This window comes from Nyctibius grandis, chromosome 13, assembly GCF_013368605.1.
Source record: "Nyctibius grandis isolate bNycGra1 chromosome 13, bNycGra1.pri, whole genome shotgun sequence".
In the NCBI taxonomy this organism is placed as follows: Eukaryota; Metazoa; Chordata; class Aves; order Nyctibiiformes; family Nyctibiidae; genus Nyctibius; species Nyctibius grandis.
Genome location: NC_090670.1, coordinates 10,191,463 through 10,210,708, shown reverse-complemented (window position 1 = coordinate 10,210,708; position 19,246 = coordinate 10,191,463). Strand labels below are relative to the sequence as shown.

Sequence of the window (19,246 nt, the reverse complement as noted above, 5' to 3'; positions counted from 1 at the left end):
CTTCTGACAGGACTGCTCAGGAGTTACGTACCAGCTGTTGTCCAAGAGGTCTGCACTCATTATACTCAACAGCTCAGAGAACAGGTTTGAAAAAGACCGGAAAACCATCAGAAATGGAGATGTGGGCAATCATAATCTCTCCATTCAGGAACACCACCCTTCTGCAGCTTGGGTTACTACAGGGCTATTGCCCCAACATTCTGGTCTCACTGAACAGTTACACCTTCAAACTGGAATCAGCTGCCCAGCTGATGTGGATTTTCTCCCTGTAGTTCAGGCAGTCTCTTGCTCCCAGAGATAATTTTGTCTCCTCAGAGCAGAGCTGCTAAAGGAGCTCGTTTACTCTGGTGCTCGCTCTGACAACGTGTGCAATATTTCTCATCAAAAAGTGCACTTTGGTCCTCAACAGAAAATAGTCCAAAAAGGAGAGAGTCCAGTCTACTCTTAAGACTCAGTTTTCTGGTCATTAGCTGGCATCCATAATAAAAACCTGCTGCCCGAAATAGCCTGAACTGGCAGGCAGTGTGGGGTTTTGCAGGTTTTCCTTTGGAGGGTCCTGTTGCCGTAAAGCATCATCACTACAAGCTCAGATAGAGCAGAGTGGCCAGGCTGTAGTGAGGGAATGTGTTGTGCATGGCTGAGCTCCCTGCTTTCTTCCTCTCCTTTTGGCTACCTCTGGCACTCACCAGGCAGACAAGCAGGTACCCAAGCCATGACCAAGACAAAAGAGGGAATGATGGCTCCTTTCAGCAAGGCCACAGGAAATCACATCTTCCTTCTTTCAGCTCCCAAAGGTAGCTCACTGGAGAAGTAGTTCAGCATATTCCACCACTTGCAGCTTTTTATGATAAATGACAGCTTCTAGTGAGATGCACTGTGCCAGGAAAAAAAAAAAAAAAAGATGTTTGTCTACTGCTTTTATGTGACAAAATTATCCAGGTACCATTTGGATTTTTCAGATTTATCTTTGATTCTTGCAAATGCAGTCATTATTGTTTAAGGGGAACCTGCATAAAGCACAAGCCCACAAATCATGGGGGTTAAAAGCTAAGAGCAAAGTAATGAGACTGCTCACCAGTCCTTGGTCTGATAGGAACTGATACTGCCTAAGTGCATTTTAAACAAGCTGATCAGATATGACAGCAAAAGGCAAGGGTGTCTCTTCATGATAGTCAAAATACTTCATCAGTCTGCAACTATGTAATAGCCAGCTGTCCGGAAAAGCACGCATAGGAGAGCATTCCCTTCTGCACACTCGCTGAACCTCAGCACATCACAACAGTGCTTGTGCAGAGTCCAGCCCCTGGAGCTGCACTCGCCACCTTATTCAAGCAGTGCAAGCACTGACAGCAAAACCAAAAGTGCTTCAGCAGACTCCAGCATCTGGAAGTGCTCTGGAGTGAGGCAGCCTTGCTTGCTCCTGTGCCCAGCCTTAAACGCTTCTGCACTACAAGCAGTCCCTGGTGCCATTTCCTCCTGCTGCATGCCACTGAAAAACTGAGTAATAGTTTGCTTTACAATTTCCTTACTAGAACCTCAGTCACAGGTTTTCAGTCTCCTTTAAAGCAAATGAGAATGTTATCTATAGCATTCCAACCACACTGTAGTTTTAGTTTTCTTCCTTTGCTGTCACTGGATCTTCAATTTTCACCTTGTACGGGTCTTGTTAGATGGACTTTGAGCAGTGCTAAATCCCTCCTTCCCCATGATTTTTACACACCCTGTTACTATGTCCCTTTTCTCCCAGGGAAAGGCAGTAACCAGACCCATCCTTATCTTACACTTGAATAGGACTGAGGCAGCAGCAGAGTAGTGCTAAGCATTTGAGCTCTGCCATCTCCCTAAGGCAGCAACGTCTCTAACTAACAAGCAAGGCAGCTGAGCAATGGGCAGGAGAATGAGCGACAATACAGACACCTGGGTGCAACTTCACAGTTTCTTCACCTAATTTCACACTTTGGAATTAAATGATGTACTTACCAAACACCCATGGCATTAGTGAATGTCTGCCAGACATGTTCCAGACACAAGCCACAAGAACAGATGCATCCTCACCGCAGGGCAACGGAAAAGCAAATCAGCATTCTCACCAATTTATTTGAGATTTTGCAATATTTAGCTATCCTAGAAAATGTGCCAGGGGAAAAACTTCACCAAACTCTTCATATTGTACCTACAGGTAAGTCACAATTCCCCTGATAATCATTACATACCGTATCTCCTCAGCAAGCCACCTACTCATGCTGATGCTTTCAAATGTGGAGAACAAAACAAGCAAAAGATACAAGCGCATCAGCTGCAGTCTCTCTTCAATACAGCTTATCAACCCTCCCATTCCAGGCTAATTATAAGCCATCAAATAACAGGGGTAAACCAATGAAACCTCCAGAGTGATTATTTAATCTTTCCCTACTTACAGAGTACCTACAGGACCAAACCTTTAATTTTTAAGGTTATTGCCTTGGTACCATTAGGCTCCTGAAAATGTTTTAATCTTCCCTATTATCTCACAAGTCTGTAAGGCAGCTCCTTATGCTCTTAGGCTGTAACTCTTTCTCCCTCCCTTTCCCACGTAAATGTCTTCTTAAACTTCCCTCTCTGCTTGCCCCTCCCCAGTGTCAAGAGCTTTCATGGCAGAACACAACTCACAGAAGGCTCCTGTCCCTACAGATTCCCTCATGTATTACACAAGATAAAGTGTTACTGTTGCCACTGACAGTTATGGGTCCTCGGATTCCTGCACCAGCACAGGGGTTCCGAGTGCTGCAGGAAGGTCTGCATCCCAGCCAGAGGCAACTGCAACACAGGACAGAGACAGACAGACAACTTTGTTCTATGCAGACAGGACACAAATTGAACTCCACACTGCCAGTGACATATGAACAAGCCTTGTGTCCCTCTTCTCTCCAACCACAACAGACACATCCTAGGTGCATCAGGAGCTCCCTTACTGTACTCTGAAATGCTGAAGTTGAAGGTCTCATTCCAACACACAAATAAAACTCATTCTGTGACAAGGAGAACTGTTAGAAAGTTCTCAGGGGTTGAACACCCTCTTTATAGAGCTATGCAAGAGCAACTTTTGCGCCATAATCTGAAGCTTGATTTACTTCAATCCATATATATTCATGTATTTATTCAAAAAAGAGAAGAGACAACACACCAGATAAAAAAGGCTTAAAATCCACTTTAATAATGCATTCCTGTAACATTCCGCAGACAAACTCAAACTTGTTAGTGGGACAATTACAGCTTGTGTTCAAACAGTTTACACTAAATGAAAAATCTTGTAGTACTTCTACACAAAAGACAGGCAAGGTTAAGGTTATACAAACATTTGTTTCAGTTAAATCTTCAGCATGAGATACAGTATCTTTGTCCAATAGATTGTACTTTACTACCAGTAAAAATAAACAGCGATACAACACGTTATCAAAAAATCCATCCAAACAAGAGCCTCCCAGCCATTCAGGCTGCACATGACGGTCAACTACTTTAAAGAAACAGATGGTCCAGGTAAAAAGAATAACTACAAGTTAGAAGGGAAAGAAAAAAAAAAGAAACGAACATAAAACCTCCCCCAATTCACTACATGACAGATCATTTGGAGCTATATAAATTTACAGAATCATGGGAGCTGCAAAGTACCCAGATGCTGCTGCCCCAGTTCTCCAGAGACTTCCCTGTGCTCTTAAGCAAGGTACACTACACTAAAAAGATGCCAAGACATACCGCAATTTTATCTAGTTTTGTCTCAGGACTCCAGCTGCAAATAGGAAACCTGGAATGGTCAAGGCATTAGGGTCCTTGCCAGATTTTACCGTTACTGAACAACCATGGCAGCCTCCCAGAATCCTTTTTTCACATTGAAATTATAGGAATGCACCACATGAAATTTTCTAAAACCTTTACCACTCAGACTGCACTCCCTGCGTCCTAGAGTGGCTTTACCAAAACAGGCCCTAATTAACTATTTTTAATATATCCCTCCCCCACCCCCCGAGCTGAACCCTGTATGGCCTGCCAAGATTCCTTTCCTCTTTGGGGCGTGTGCAGAGGGTAGCTTAATCCTGTTAGTATCTGCGACGCTTGTTAGGGCCAAAGTCACCCCCTGGATTTCCTCTGTTGAAGGCAGGTGGGTTCCCTCCCATGGCTCCAAGGCCTTCCATCGCACCGCCCTGGCCAAAGCGATCTGCAGGCGGTGGTGGAGTCTTGTAATGAGGACAAATGCAGAAGAGGCAGGAAGAAAAACAAAGAACAAAGGGCAGTTAAAAGCCATGTGAGTTGATTCAAATTCTACCAGGATTCCACAATTCCAGCTGACCTTGCTACAAACCTTCACCCCACCAAAAATATCCCCAAAGCCCCAAAACTGGACTGACAGGACCACTGCAGGACAAAGCCTCTTTCCCCACGTAACCTGTAGTCAAGGATACTGGAACACAGTTCGCACCATCTCACAGACTAGTGCCCTGCTGTGGAGCATGTGAGTAATGCAGTCTGGGAAAGGAGAACTTCACATTTCCACCATATTCCTTCACCCAAACTGAATGCAAACGAGGAGCAGTACAGTGATACCACAGTACTATCACAATCCAGACGTACACAATACTCCAATTCCAAAATAAGTCTGCAATACTAGTCTTGTTCCCTGATTGTATCCTGTTATTTCCATTCCTTTGGCTCTCCCCTCTCCCAGATGGGTTAGTGCTATTGCACAGCCTCTTCCTTCCAGCAGGGAAGAGATGATCAAAGGATAATTCAGATTGGAAGGGACCTCAGGAGGTCTCTTAAGTCCAACCTCCTGCTCAAAGTGGAGTTGGCTATGAGGTCAGACTAGGTTAGTCACAGCTTTATCCAGTCAGGTCTGGTAAACACCCAAGGATGAAGGCTGCACAACCTTTCTGGGCAACCTGTTCCACTGCTTGAATGTCCTCATGGTGGACATGGTTACTTCCTTTGGGGAACGTACTAGAGGCAACCACTGCCTCTTCCTTCCCCCCAGGCTGGGGCTAAGTGACTACGTAGAGCAGAGCTGCTTTACACCAGGCTCCTGGGTTCCATTTATTCTTTGTCCACAGGTTTACAGCAGTGATACATATATATGCAATGAAATGTGACACATATACGCACATCATAATTGGTACTAGTACTGTACACGACTCCATGGTATTGCCTTGTTCTACAGAACACAGACCCAAACTTCAGTCAAATTGTCAATGGGGAAGTCCCAGGGACTCTCAATGGTCACTTTGCTGGCAGTGCAGGGGAGGCACTAGCAGTAACAGAGCACTCCTACCTTCTTCCCTTCCCTACAGATGAAAAATTCTGAGTAATCATGAACTTCTCCTGTAGGACACATCACAGGAAAGCACAATGCAATCACTCCAAGCAGCTGGAGCAAACATGCAAAGTAACTACTCCCTACATGAATAAAAAGCTGGAATACATAGGCTCAGTAACTAAAACTAAGCACATGGCCAGGATAAATAGTTTCCAAAAAGACTATACATATTTCTGGCAGTTAGAGAAACAGCTTATTGCTTTTTGGTCTAAATGGTATTATTTCATCGTATTGATCTGAACTCACCTCCCCTCTCAATTTCTCTCTTCATCTTCCTCCTTAATTTCCTTGTGTAGTATGCATTCCCTTAACCTCAGCCGCTCCACTGTCCCTACCACTTAGGTACAGAAGCTTATAGACAAATAAAACTGTTCTTTACAACAAAAATATTTCTGTGATGTAGCAGTCACGATAGATCAAGTCTAAGTAGGAAGGTTTGCAGGAAAATGGCTTATTAGACCAATTCATATAAACTGCTAAAAGAAGATGAACTTTCAGGACAAACTCGACTATGCTGCTGTTTCTGCTGCTGACTGGAAGTGCTCACACTGTGAGAGGATGGATCCTCGTTATGAAAGAGAGGAATGACAGATGCCACAGAATCCATGGTCTATTGTAAAGTGCTGCAGTAAAGTTTAAAACCAAATTAAATATAAAAATTAAGAGGCAAATAGATAAGGATAACCTCCACTGATGCTCTGCTCTTTACCTCCTAAGCAAATTAGCCAAACTCATTTTAGCATACTCACTATTACCATACTCATTTTAGCTTATTAGCATAGGAGATAATTGTTTTTAAAACTGGTGATGGACAGAACATTCCTGAAAGCTTGGCTTTATGCCTGCAAGAATCTACTCTCAAAACGCTCTCATTCAACAAAGTGCTTCCCATTATGCCATTTAAAAATAATCAAATATTATTGCTAAGATTTTTCTAACCAACGTTTTAGCACTAGCTATCTTGGAAGTACAGTAAATAATTATTAGACTTGTCTCAATCTCCTGAAAATTACCAACTAGTATCAATGCAAGATTAACTTCTAAAGATTTCAGCAGGAGTTAAGCAACAGGTCTAGGTAGACAAACAAGCTTCAACTTTAGCAGCATAGTGCTTAACAATGGAAACAACATAATCTGCATTTAAAAAGTGTGCACAAAAAGCAGATGGAGATACATTACCATTCCCATGGCTCCATCAGGTATCATAGTTCCAGGACCAGTCGCGGGAGGTGCAGCAGCTGGAACATTGGTACCACCCATAGCTCCTCTATTGTTGATGCCAATGGTACCTGGAAAAGAGAACGAAAGAATAGTCCGGGCAGACACAGTGACCGGGGTCTCCTCATCACTCCAGAGCCACAAAACACCGTGTAAGCTCCCTGCAGCATTATATTCAGGGAGAGAGTCCTAGTCTATTAACTCGCTTTGCGCTATTAAGTCAAGACAAACTGATCTTGCATTCCAGTATTATCCAAAACTACAGCAGGCTCTAACACTCAGCACCTTCATTAACCACTAAGTCCCCATCGCCTCTTCAACTTGCTCTTGTACATGTGGCCTGAAACTCTTAAATCATGTAGACAAAATATGGAAATAGAGTAATCAGGATTATTTCCTGGGCTGAAGGTCTAGCACTACATGTTGTACCAGTTTCTGGATCACTGTATACTTCTGGAGCACACTATGGGTCTGATAGCAACTTCAACCAAGTCTTTTTGCTTACTGAACTGAGTCTTTCACAAACGTACAGTACTGCCTCATATGCAAATTTTGTTATGTTTCCTGTCACATGAACGCTTCCTGTCACTGAACTGAGAGCAGATTACTACAACTGAGTTTCTAAATAAGAAGCCAGTAAGACTACTCAAAAAATGTACCGATTTTGTAAAGGAGGAAAGGAACATGCATAGGAACAAAGATGGCCACGGAATACTCTTACCTCCCATACCCATCTGTCCCATTCGCATGTCTGGTGGCTCCCTCTGGAAAAAGAGACACTCATTTCAAATGATAAAAATTCAGGCTTTTAAAAAAAGTAATTATATAAATTCAATGAGTTTTGCAGTCTTATTATTGAAAACCGTGTAGGAAAGTCATTCCCAGGGTAAATTTCAAAAGATCTGAGCTACCTTCACATGATTAACTGCTGAACAAACAGGTCTTATTTAAAATATCTCATTCTGAAAGACTTTTTTTCACAATCATGATAAAACATCCAGCAGCAAAGCTGCATGTGCAGGTTTTACCAAACAGCAGCATAATGAGATATCTGATATCTGGATGGAAAGATCTGCTGAGCAGCAGTATCACATTAGATAGAATTAGTTTTGCTACTTCCTCAGCATAGCTAAGAAGCTTTTCCTGCTGAAAGGAATGCAAGTTTACATAAAGATGCAGCACTGGGTCACTTGCCTTAAAATACCAATTAGCGAGTTCAATTTCTGTTTTATTAACTGAGCGTAGGGGACACACCACAGATCTCCCACACTGCAAAGCTACGAGCACCTCCTCAGTTAGTGAGGGTACTACTTTTTCCACAGTTGGAACTGAAGAACAGATTTCACTTCCTCTGTAGTCTCAGCACCACTGTTTATCATGTGAAGGCACTATTGTTTAGAGAAATCAGGAGTTGTGCTACACAGGGTAATATTCACACATTTAGGTCAGTCACACAGTTTTAGCCCTTTTGGTTTGACATATATTTAGCTGTTTTGCTTAGAGGCCAATGTTGCGCTGGGATACATAAACACTTGCCACCCATTTGCATCAATGCCATTACACCACCTCGACACCACTACAGCGGCCTCCACCATAGAAAGTTGCTGGGACTGGAAATAAATTGCAAGACAGATCTTTATAGAACTAGAGATACTGCTATTAAAAGGCAGGTTACCACACATTTTACATTACAAAAAAAATACTTGGCCAGCTGACTTTTAAGTACAAGCAATTATCATGCCTGCAGCAGTGCCTCAAGTTGGGATCATTTCATCCAAGCATGACTAATACAGACTGCAGGCTAGGGATATAGCCAGGCGCATGACCGTAACAGGGTTCTGCAGCAGTACTTCATGACAGTACAACTTTGTTACTGTTAGAATAAAATTAGCTAGCATATATTCTTCTGAACAGCAAGACAGCTAGTGACGGTCCTACATGAACAGCAGTGGGACAGTAACTGGGGTATTTATATTTTCCAGACTAAACTGTATTAAGATTGGAGGGAGTCAATAATTGAGGGCAGAATGCACTAAAGATGTTGGCTGAGGGACTCTACAAGTTAAGTATTCACAGAAAGCCCCAAGCTGCAGAAGAGCAAAAATCTGATGTCAGCGTCCAGACGCAATGGGAAGGTAGAAGCACTCATACCGCATCAGCAAAATTCCCTTTAAAGCCTTCCTGCTGGCGTCTCATCATCTCTTCTTGCTGTCTTCTCATTTCCTCCTCACGGCGCCTGCGTTCTTCCTCTTGCCTGCAAAAAGGTCCAAGGATGCTCAGTACAACATACACCAACCATTTGCATCACAGTGTTGCAGTGCTGCCTAATGGGTCTTGTTTGGAAACCTACAACTTTAAGAACATTATTTTGCTGAGGCTGTAAAATATTAGGTACCTCATGATGAAAGCAGAAACATGTATGCACACCAAGACATTTCCAACACTCTCAATTTTAAGGAGTTCATTATAAAACGTAACATGAGGACACCCATATGTGTGCTTCATGAGAAGCAGCTGAGGGAACTGGGGTTGTTTAGTCTGGAGAAAAGGAGGCTGAGAGGAGACCTTATCGCTCCCTACAACTACCTGAAAGGGGGTTGTAGTGAGGTAGTCTCTTTTCCCAAGTTGCAAGTGACAGGATGAGAGGAAACAGCCTCGAGTTGTGCCAGGGGAGGTTTAGATTGTATACTACAAAAAAATTCTTAACTGAAAGGGTTGTCAAGCACTGGAACAGGGTGCCCAGGGAAGTGGTTAAGTCACTATCCCTGGAGGTATTAGACATGTAGATGTGGTGCTTAGGGATATGGATTAGTGGTGGACTTGGCAGTGTTAGGCTATGGTTGGACTCAATGATCTCAAAGGTCTTTACCAACTTAAATAATTCTATGATTCTATGTACACAGCAGCTCCCAAATACATGCTGACTACATGCAATATAATGCATGCAAGCCAGACAGCTCTCAAGTGCCTTCTATTACAGAAGTAGTCTGGAGATCTTCCTAGAGCTTCTCAAAATAACCCTGAAACAAGGAAGAGCTGGAATGGAGAGAGAAATCTCTGAGACTAAGTTACCCCTCAAACAAAGATAGATGCTAGAATGTGCTTTCCCAACCTGCAGCACTGAAGTCACCGAATCACTGCACAGGTTCTGATTTTTCTATCTGCCTCGGTCAAGGAGCTAAACTGAGACATAGAACTGTAAAAAACAAAATACTAATCAGTGAAAGAAACTCCTAACTCTTCCATCTTAAACCAACTGAATGCTCTCCCTATGAATAAAAAGGCCCAAAACAGCTGCGCTTTAGGTAGTAATTAAATTGTCACACTGAACAATTAGGTGCACTGAAGAAGCATTTCATTTCATATTATTATGAATTCACAGCATTTCATAACCTGCCCCCTTACCTGAGTTCCAACTGTTTACGTTTTTGTACTTCTTGATTATGCAATTCCTCCATTCTCCTCAGCTCTTCCTGACGTCTCATTAAATCTGTAGAAGATGACAGTGAAAAACCCAATCAAACTCATCTCCCATGCCACCTCTTACCAATTCCTGAACTAGAACCATAACACACAAGAGAATAGTTTGCTAGGTTAACAGTTGGACTTGATGATCTTAAGGGTCTTTTCGAACCAAAATGATTCTATGATTCTATAAAGTAACAGAGCCTCCAGCAATACAGTAGCATCTCTCCATTCATTTGCCACTACCATGCTTGGTTACAAGTCAAGCAGCTACACCACAACTCTCCTTCAGTGGGCTCTACAGTCTGCTGAGCTACCCACCCCTGGATGTTACAGGGCCATGTTCTGATACTGATATTTATCTTTGGTACCTTGCCGCATGAGCATAACTTGGTGCTCATGGCGAGCTGCTTCCATTTCCATTTCCAGCTTCTCTCGAGCTTCCTTAATGTTGCGGTCTACTTGTTCCTGCTGCTGCTTCTCCATCTCTATTAGAGCCTTCCAACGCATGGCATATTCGTACTCAAAGCTGCCAGGCTGTGCAAATCGAGGAGGCTGCTCACGCTCCCTGTCAAACAAGGAAGATCTAGTGAATGCTTCAACAGAGCAAGGAGGAACCAAGAAAAATACACTTGTGTGTTAAATGCAATGGCAGGTCCTTTTAACAGTTAGAAAACCATTTCTTAGTGCAACAAATAGGAACCACTTTGTCTTCTACTTTCTCACAAATAGCTATGCCTGAGATACCAGTCTGTCTGCTCCTCAGGAATCACCTTATTGAAAGGAGAAACTTAGGCAGAATCCTCCTGCAGGATTAATTATACATGGAAACTGTGTCCCATCCTTGATAACAAGCAATGACACTGCTTTCCTAAGACACCAAAAAACTCTGGGTAAAGACATTTAGAAATACTCTCTAAAGAAACCGTCTTTGCTCCTGCTGCATATCTTATGGACAGATCCACTCCAGAAACAAACACTGCCCAAACATGTGTTTATTTCACTACTCTCTGCAGTCCCTGCACCTGGAGCACACAACTATTCCTAATGCAGCCTCCCAGCTCCTTGTCTGAAAAATTCATGAGCTCACTTGGTTTACTAATTCCCACTGCTCGGATCACATGATACCTACTTACACTGGGAAGCCTTCAAAGACCATGGCCTTATACCTGGATAGCTCTACAATCTCCTAATGCTATTCACATAATTCCTTAAATTTTCACTGTGGGTTCAAATGTGTTTCCTCTACAGACTTGCTGTAATACTTAGTACAATTTAAGTCTTTGCTTCAGCTTCTCACCTGAGCAATTTGATCTCCATTTTTTTTATTCCAACAACTGAAACAGACTTATGAAAAATCTGTGGAGGCTGCCAGTCTTATCCAGCAGCATGGATCCAAAACCACTGCTTTCTTTCACCTAACCATAGCAAGAGAACAGTGTATGCAATTCTTTTTCCGGAGTCAGGCCATGTTTACAGAAAAAAGGAGGACCTTTACTAGCACTGATGAGCCACCCTCCTAAGACTGAGGCACTAGTCAATGTCCTAGTCCACAGGTAGTCCCATCTCCTGTCGCATGGCAGGCACATACTTGTGATATTGCTGGTTTTTGATGACTAGTTTCTCTGGCAGTCCCTCTTCATCATCATACTGATCCATGGGCTCCACAGTGACGGGCCGAGGGAATCTGTAAAGAAAAGATGAGGTACTTTCAAGAAAATTCAAGAATGAGTTTGTAGTGCAGGAAAGCATGTGTACTGTGTCTGAACTTATAAAATACTGCATTTAGCACTGCTCAAAGAAATTCAGAGCAGTTGGGGATCTCAACCAAAGTGAAATCAGAAATCACTTTGAACTCTTTTTTCTTTCTTTCCAAAACAGGAGCTGAACTGTTAATCAAAATCCTTATTGAATCCAAACCAAGACTGTACTGAAAGAAGAATACTTGCAGTTACTGGTTAAATTAACTTCTTAACTGGAACCTGACATCCTCCAGTAGGATCTGCTCAGCATGAAGTCTTGTAGTCCCTAGAGTCTGTTTTTTCTCCCTTTCCTTCCTTGCTACACGGCCAACCACGGGCTGCACAAGTCCTTGTGTGCCTTTTTATAGCTGCCTAAAGCAAAGAGTAACCACACAGCTCCTTACTGGAGGTTGCTAGCTTTACCATTCAGTCATGTTCTCCTGGTGAGACCACCACATGCCATTACTGCCATGCAGCAGTGCTCTGTAAGTGCCTGTTGGGCCCTGTCTGAATTTCGCTGCCAAGAAGTCCACTGGTGCGCTTCACAACACAGACACTGCACACATGTGCTTCTGTCCTCCTTGTTTCTGTGTGCAGAAGAAAGTATTTAACAGAAGTGTCCCCAGTCTCTGAATTAGCTCCCCATCACAGCATTGACACTGCTCATCCTCAGCACAAAGCAGCACCGTAGGTTCTCGTTAGCTCCTCAACCCCATTTGCCAGAGCTGGGGAAATGGAAGAGAAATGACCATGCTATGCCAAGCAGCAAGCACTGCCCAGAGTCCAGCAAGAAAGCAGGATATGAGAGGCTAAAATCTCTCTCCACAGCTGAGATCCACAATGTAGCTTTTCACTTCAATGTGACATATTCCATTATTAATAGTCTTATTTTCCAATGTGAACCAATTCCAACCAGTTTATCTAGCTGTTACAGTCATGAACTAGGTTAAACCAGAACAAATTTAATCAAAACCAAACCATAACTAGAAATAAGCAACATACTGGTTTGTTGTCCTAGATATCAGAATCTAATACACTGATATCTACAAAAAGATTGAATGTTACCCTCAGGTGCTCTCAGTTATGCACTGGTAGTGATTAGTTTTGCATGATCACTTTTAAAAATTTGTTTTCATGGTTCTTTCAGGATATAGACTTCTGAATCAGCAAAAGCTCCCTAACAGCAATCCTCCTGCAGAGCGCTACACACTATGCTGGTTATCCCCAAAGAGTCTCAGGGAGAAAAATAGATATTAAAAAAAAAACAAAACAAAACAAAACCAAACCTGCTTTTTGAAACTAAACATGCTTGTGTACAGCTGTGCCATATGCAGGCCTCCAAGAAAAAGGAGAGAAGTGAGAAGCACAAAGCTTATAAAATTACTTCAGAAATTAGCAATACAGACCCAATTTCAGGAAGTATTCTATTCACGAATTCTAGGCACATACATACAAAATATACAGTAATTTTAATTCCCAAGAGATCAAAAACAGCTCCCTCTTAATAGTTAGAGCACCAAGCCATGCTCTGTGGAACGCATCTAGAATCAGTAATTTACTTGAGCAAGTTCACATAATTATGCAAGAACGTGCTTTGTTGCCTTATGATATTCAAGCACAAAGAAAAACAGTTTATTATGGTGACAACTCCAAACCATCCAATCTATCTGACCAGCTTCTCTGACAGGTCCCATGCTCACAGTGGTGGATCAGCATCCCACCCCAGCAGTGCATGCTGCTGAGTAGAGTCCCAACCCAAGACCCACCTCTCAAGTGACCCAGAGTGCACAATTAACACATTGAGCTCTGCTTCCAGCAAATTATATGGATGGTCTCTGAAATAGCTCCTGCTTCTTAAAGGCTGCTTTAATTGCCCCAAGAAGGCTTTATCAAGAAAGAGCTTATCAGGAAGTTTTACACACTAACCCCACTAGCAGCTTCCCAGGAGAAAGTTTTCAGACCTGAGTTTCAGCACAGACTCACTCTTGCTGTAACAAAGCTAAGTAAAGTTCTCCACCTACCACCTCCTGTCCCATATCTCATCTGTCCCACTCTGGTGTTAACAATCATTGCTCACAAGCCAATGCCACCCATCAACCTGCACACATTCCAGTATAGCACTCCTCACCCTCCACACTTACGTAGTTAGCAGGAAAGACCCATCACTACATCTATCCAGGGCTTTCCTAGCAGCAGGCTTCCCTGAGAACTCCACAATGCCTTTCCCAGAGGATCGTCCTCTGTCATCCACAATAACCACAGCCCTTTCCACCTGGCCAAACACTGAGAAGGCTTCCTCCAGGAGCTCATTGGACACAAACTGAGGCAGGTTCCTGACTGTCAGCGATGCGCTGTGGCATGCAAAACGCACTCTTAGCTGCTTCCCACGTAGAGGCATGTTGTCTAGTTCCACCTTTGCAATCTCTGCCAGAGTGCGAGTTTCCTGAAGATAAAAAAAGTTATCATTAAAACTCTCAATGCAGTACAGAATCAGCCAGTCACAAGAGTCACAAGCCTATTTCCCCTGAACAAGTACTTCACAGAGAGGAACAAATAATCCTGCCATAGCATTGTAAAAAGTGTCCTAACAAACCGTAGCTGTTCTCTATTATCAATGACTCTAGCTGAATAGGCATGTACAGAGTTTGGGGGGAAAAAGGTATCAGACATAAGCTTAATCCAACAGCCAGTATGAACTAAGCAAACAATTAAATGATCATTATCTATCAAACATAATTATATTAAGGCTACAAAGCATGCCTTTTTTTTTTTTAAATAAATACATTAAAAAAATAAAAATCAAGATTCAACTATTAGCCAAGTCTGATAACTGTAAAAGGAAATGCTGATTGTATGACAATCCATGAAAGACATCCTACGCCAGTTTCACACCTTTCCACTCATTTAAATCACTACCAAGCAGCTACACTACAGCAAAGCACCCCAACCTTGGTGTGGGAACCCCATGCTCCATCCACTCACCTTGGGGCTTTCAGAAAGGCAGTACGTTAGCCAATAAAGTCTGAGAACCATTACTCTGTGTTGCTAGCTACCTCCCTCCTAGCCACACTTCAACGTGATCCTCTAGAGATCCCCTGCCTCAAGAGCATTCATCGCTCTAGCGTGACAACCTATGCTCACAGACATTCCATATTCACACCCTTCCAGAAAATGGAAGTCCACCTCGTCTATAATAGCATCATGTTTATGTTTTCTTTCTGTTTTCTACCAGCTGACTTCAGAATAACTATCAGATATTATGAGATATAAATCCTGCTACAAGCTGCCTGAATTCACATTCCTTCTCACAACAAGTTCTAGACAAACCACTTGTAGAAGCTGATCCCACATTCCAGGTTACTAAAATCAACAGCAGGCTTAATTAGCAAGATATCTGAACATCTACTACTTCCAATTAGCAGTACTCCTCCAGTGTGAGTCATTGCCACAGAAACACCCCACAGGTAGCAAGTCACTCACCAGCCTGATAAAGCCAAAGCCTTTGTCCTTGTGTATGAAGACTTCACCTGCCTTGCCATACTTCTCAAACAACTTTCTCATCTCTTCCTCTGTAATATCTGGGGGCAGATTCCCCACAAACAGGCGGCTTCTTTGGGTGAAGGTCTTTTCACCAGGTTTCCGGAAATTCTTCAGGTCAATAGTCAGGCCTTCATCTGAGGGGAATAAGGTACACAGCTGCTCTACAGTTGGGGGGATAAATTCTATTAGGTTTCATCACAGTGAACACAGAGACATAGGACAATACAGGTAACACCACCCATTCACTTCGGTCTCAAACCTCTCCAGCCATCTCTACAGCAACAAGGGAATTTTATTTCAGAATGGGCCCCTATTCTTTTTAAAGAAAACACATGCTTGGACCTCAGTGCTCATTAACACCAGTGAAAGACAAGTCTAGAACTGGAGAAAAGAAGAACACTGCAGCTTGAAATAACATGAGAGATTTCACTCAACTTTTGGAGATCTGGTCAAGATGACTGGCCTGCAACCAAATCAGCTGTAGTCATAATACAGGATTTTGCAATTACAACCTGAATAATTATAGAAAAAAACAGTTTGGCCAGCAACCAGATTTTTACTCAAAAAAACCAACCCCAGATGTCTAGAAAAATATGCAAAAAGAGGAAATTTCGGCCAGACTGGTAGCTGTCATTCTGTGAGATGGGATTTGGGTTCTAGAGTCTTGAGTTCCAAACTGAAGAGAAGGCTGGAATGGTGAAAACAGTGAAAAACAGACCACCCCAAAAACCAGCCATATAGGTGAGATCTCAGAAAAATTACAAAGTTCATTACAAAAATCTATATTCAGCAAGTAACGCTATATATAACACTAATAAACAGGACATTGTAGGAGCATTCTCAAATCCCCACATGCATATACAATCTTTAACCCTCAATTCAGCAAGAGTCCAGCATGATTCTGGAAGCTCTGCTATACCCCAGACACAGGGGTGCCTTTGTCATCACGTTACCTTCCTGTATCCCATTTTCTTAAATGTATATACAGAACTTCCCCACACAGGACAGCAAGCCATAGAAAGCAATTCCTTTGCTTTGCAGAGGGGACATCTTGTGGCCACATGTATGAAATAAACTATTAACATGAGTGGCTTGATTGAGGCTACAAAGCATGGCACTAACCAGGAGAGGGTATTCATGCAAAGACAATGCATGCAAGACATGCGAGTCCAAAGAAAGGCAATGAAGCTGGTGAAGGGTCTGGAGTAGAATTCTTATGTGGAGCGGCTGAGGGAACTGGGGGTGTTTAGTCTGGAGAAAAGGAGGCTGAGGGGAGACCTTATCACTCTCTACAACTACCTGAAAGGAGGTTATAGCGAGGTGTCTGTCTCTTCTCCCAAGTAGCCAATGATAGGACAAGAGGAAATGGCCTCAAGTTGTGCCAGGGGAGGTTTAGATTGGATATCAGGAAAAATTTTTCACCGAAAGGGTTAGCAAGCACTGGAACAGGCTGCCCAGGGAAGTGGTTTGAGTCACTATCCCTGGAGATATTTAAAAAGATGTGTATATATGGTGCTTAGAGACATGGTTTAGAGGTGGACTTGGCAGTAGTAGGTTAAGGGTTGGACTTGATGATCTTAAAGGTCCTTTCCAACCAAAATGATTCTATGATTCTAAGAACAACTCTTTCATAAGAATGAGGACACCTCCAATGGCTAACACTTAAAAAAAATACGACTGATGGTCTATCTATAGAAGAGTAGTAAGATTAAGTTATCTACTTCACACAGCAAGAGTGCATAAGTGGTGTTTTGTCTTGCGAACTTCTTCATACCTTTATCAGAAGTATTCGGGAATCAATGGCAAGTCCAGTGAATACACTAGGAGGGACTTATGGCACAGTTATACCACTATCACTATTCTGCCTTAAGTAGATCCACTCAAAGGAATCTGAGATACAGTCACTCAGGGTGATCCCCGTGAGAATACCACAATACAGTTGCTGTGTTGCATTGTTTCCAACCTGACTGGAAAGGGACTGGTCTGCCACCCTTGTCTATTATTTTCTATGAACTGATAAGGAGCCTGTTTAACACGGCCACCTAATAAAAATACACAGGAATATTTTACTAGCCCAGTATCTCTGCATGTGTGTGTACACAGTTAAACTTCTAACTTTGACAGAAAAAATACACAGAGGAATAACGCAAAGTGCACGTGACTTCTATATGCTTTTGTTTTGAACAAAGTGTCCAAACTTAAAAAAAATTCTAATACAACTAAAGCACTTCCTCCCCCAAAAATGCTAATGGCAATGCCTTGCCACCATACTTCCAAACTATCAAGTTAGATCAGTTAAGGCCCCAGAAGCCATTAATGCATATTTGTCTCAGCTCAAAAGCACACCCTCTGTATCCCAAGTAACAAAGCTACAGTCCACACATATTAAGAACAAACACGAAAACACATTAGATTCGAGTAACAGCCATCACCAATGCCAGCTGGTACTTGAATGCTGAAATATTATTAAGTAAAGCTGGGTATCTCCTGGTCCCTCCCATGTAAAAATTTAGTCTTAACAGGTGACTGTTAACAGCAGGTCGCTGTAACATTTTTATTACAACTGTATCTTTACAGATAGCAAATTTATTTTGCTGTACTTAGGAAACCTGTGTTGAGAAGCCATCTGTTATGGTTGGGGAAAAAAAAGGAAACAGAGCCAATGGAAAAGAGGCCATCTTGTATTTGCAAGGTTTACCGAAAACATTGTTGAAGGTTCAGACTTCCAAACTCTTTAAGTGAGTTTTTCGTGAGAATTTGAGACAAAGATGGAATCTACATCACTGCCCAGTTCGGGAACACAAGAAACTTACAAACAAATCCCAGTCAAACCTACAAGAGCCGCATTCATGTTTGACTAGACTGAGCAAAAAAAAACCCCAAAACAACCCAGTCGCAATTCAAACCACTGTCTCCAGCAATGGAAAAACCTGACTATGGCAGGCGAACAGCAAACGCAAGTCGCGGTTTGCTCAAGGACCCGAGTTTTTATCGCTTTGAATTGAACGAGCGGGTTCTGTTTGTTTCCGCCAAGACCTGTTGCACCCGTATGGGCCGGGACCGGGACCCGAAGTTACCCTCTGCAGCGAGGGCGGTCGCTCAACGCCTACCCGAAGCGGGGCCGGGCGGCAGCCCGCGGCGGGCCCGGGACTCACTCTGGCTGTTGGCCTGCTGCCCGTTGGCGGGGATGGACGGCGGCGGGTGCTGCTGGTGCTGGTGCTGCTTCCGCGGAGTGTGGTTCTGCTTCTCCATGTTGAAGCCCTTGTTGCCCTGCATCTTCCCCACCTAAAGGCAAACACGCCCGGTCGGCCGTCGCTCGGAGCTCGACGCCGGGCGCCTCCCGCCGCCCCCGGCCCCGCCCGCCAAAGCGGCCGCGTGCAGCGCTGGGGCGGGGCGGGCCGCTCAGGCCGCGGCGGGCCCCGATAGGGCCCTAGCGGCGGCGGCCGCCCGGAAGCGCCCGCCCCGCGGCGGAGCGGAGCCGAACCACGGTCCGGGCGCTGTCGCGGCCTCACCTGGAGGCGGACACCGGCGCCGAGGCGGATCGCGGCCTCCTCAGCGCGCAGCAGCCGGGACAGGAGCGCGCGCGCAGCCGGAACTCGCGCAGCCTACCTTGGCGCCCACCACCCACCCTCCCATTGGCCTCCCAGCCTCCAGCGCCGCGCCACCACTGGCCGCGCTCGCCGCCACTCACAGCCTGGCCGGGATGGGGCGGGACTAGCCGCCGCGGCAGCCCTCCACGCGGAGCCGATTGGCTGCGCGGCGGCAGCAGCTCACCGCGCGCGCTGCCAATCATCGACACGGGCATCACACTTGGGTGAGAGGCGAGCGAGGGACAAAGGACCCCAGCGAGCCGCCGGAGCGCGCCGCGCAGGCGCAGTGAGGAGGGGGGCCGCGCAGGCGCGGCGGGGGCCGCTCGTTTTAAAGAGACAGCGGCGGG

General features: G+C 44.0%; 1 protein-coding gene across 6 annotated transcripts; it reads right to left on the bottom strand.

Moving 5' to 3' along the window:
* Positions 1 to 628: 628 nt before the first annotated feature.
* Positions 629 to 19,078, bottom strand: NONO (non-POU domain containing octamer binding). 6 transcript variants are annotated; one of them, XM_068412158.1, is made up of 11 exons: positions 19,001 to 19,078; positions 18,420 to 18,594; positions 15,250 to 15,470; positions 13,911 to 14,212; positions 11,619 to 11,714; positions 10,399 to 10,595; positions 9,968 to 10,052; positions 8,714 to 8,816; positions 7,284 to 7,326; positions 6,524 to 6,633; positions 629 to 874 (listed from the first exon to the last, which is right to left on the bottom strand). In XM_068412158.1, exons 2-11 carry the CDS (start codon positions 18,583 to 18,585, stop codon positions 800 to 802), a joined length of 1,398 nt encoding a protein of 465 aa, XP_068268259.1. In that variant the 5' UTR covers positions 18,586 to 18,594; positions 19,001 to 19,078; the 3' UTR covers positions 629 to 799. The 6 variants fall into 6 exon arrangements, with proteins under 6 accessions (XP_068268259.1, XP_068268255.1, XP_068268257.1 ...); XM_068412154.1 differs by lacking the exon at positions 629 to 874 and adding an exon at positions 3,170 to 4,211 and having other exon boundaries at positions 19,001 to 19,073; XM_068412156.1 differs by lacking the exon at positions 629 to 874 and adding an exon at positions 3,170 to 4,211 and having other exon boundaries at positions 15,250 to 15,443; positions 19,001 to 19,073.
* Between the last annotated feature and the right edge of the window lie 168 nt (positions 19,079 to 19,246).

Bases quoted from the DNA above. Each gene is read 5' to 3' on its own strand.
- NONO (XM_068412154.1), bottom strand. From the start codon at position 18,585: ATGCAGGGCAACAAGGGCTTCAACATGGAGAAGCAGAACCACACTCCG. The intron at 11,715-13,910 runs GTAAGTGTGGAG...TTTTCTTTACAG, and splicing joins GGGTCTTTCCTGCTAACTAC to ATTCCCTCGGCCCGTCACTG. The intron at 4,212-6,523 runs GTAATGTATCTC...CCTCATTACAAG, and splicing joins CTGATGGAGCCATGGGAATG to ACTCCACCACCGCCTGCAGA.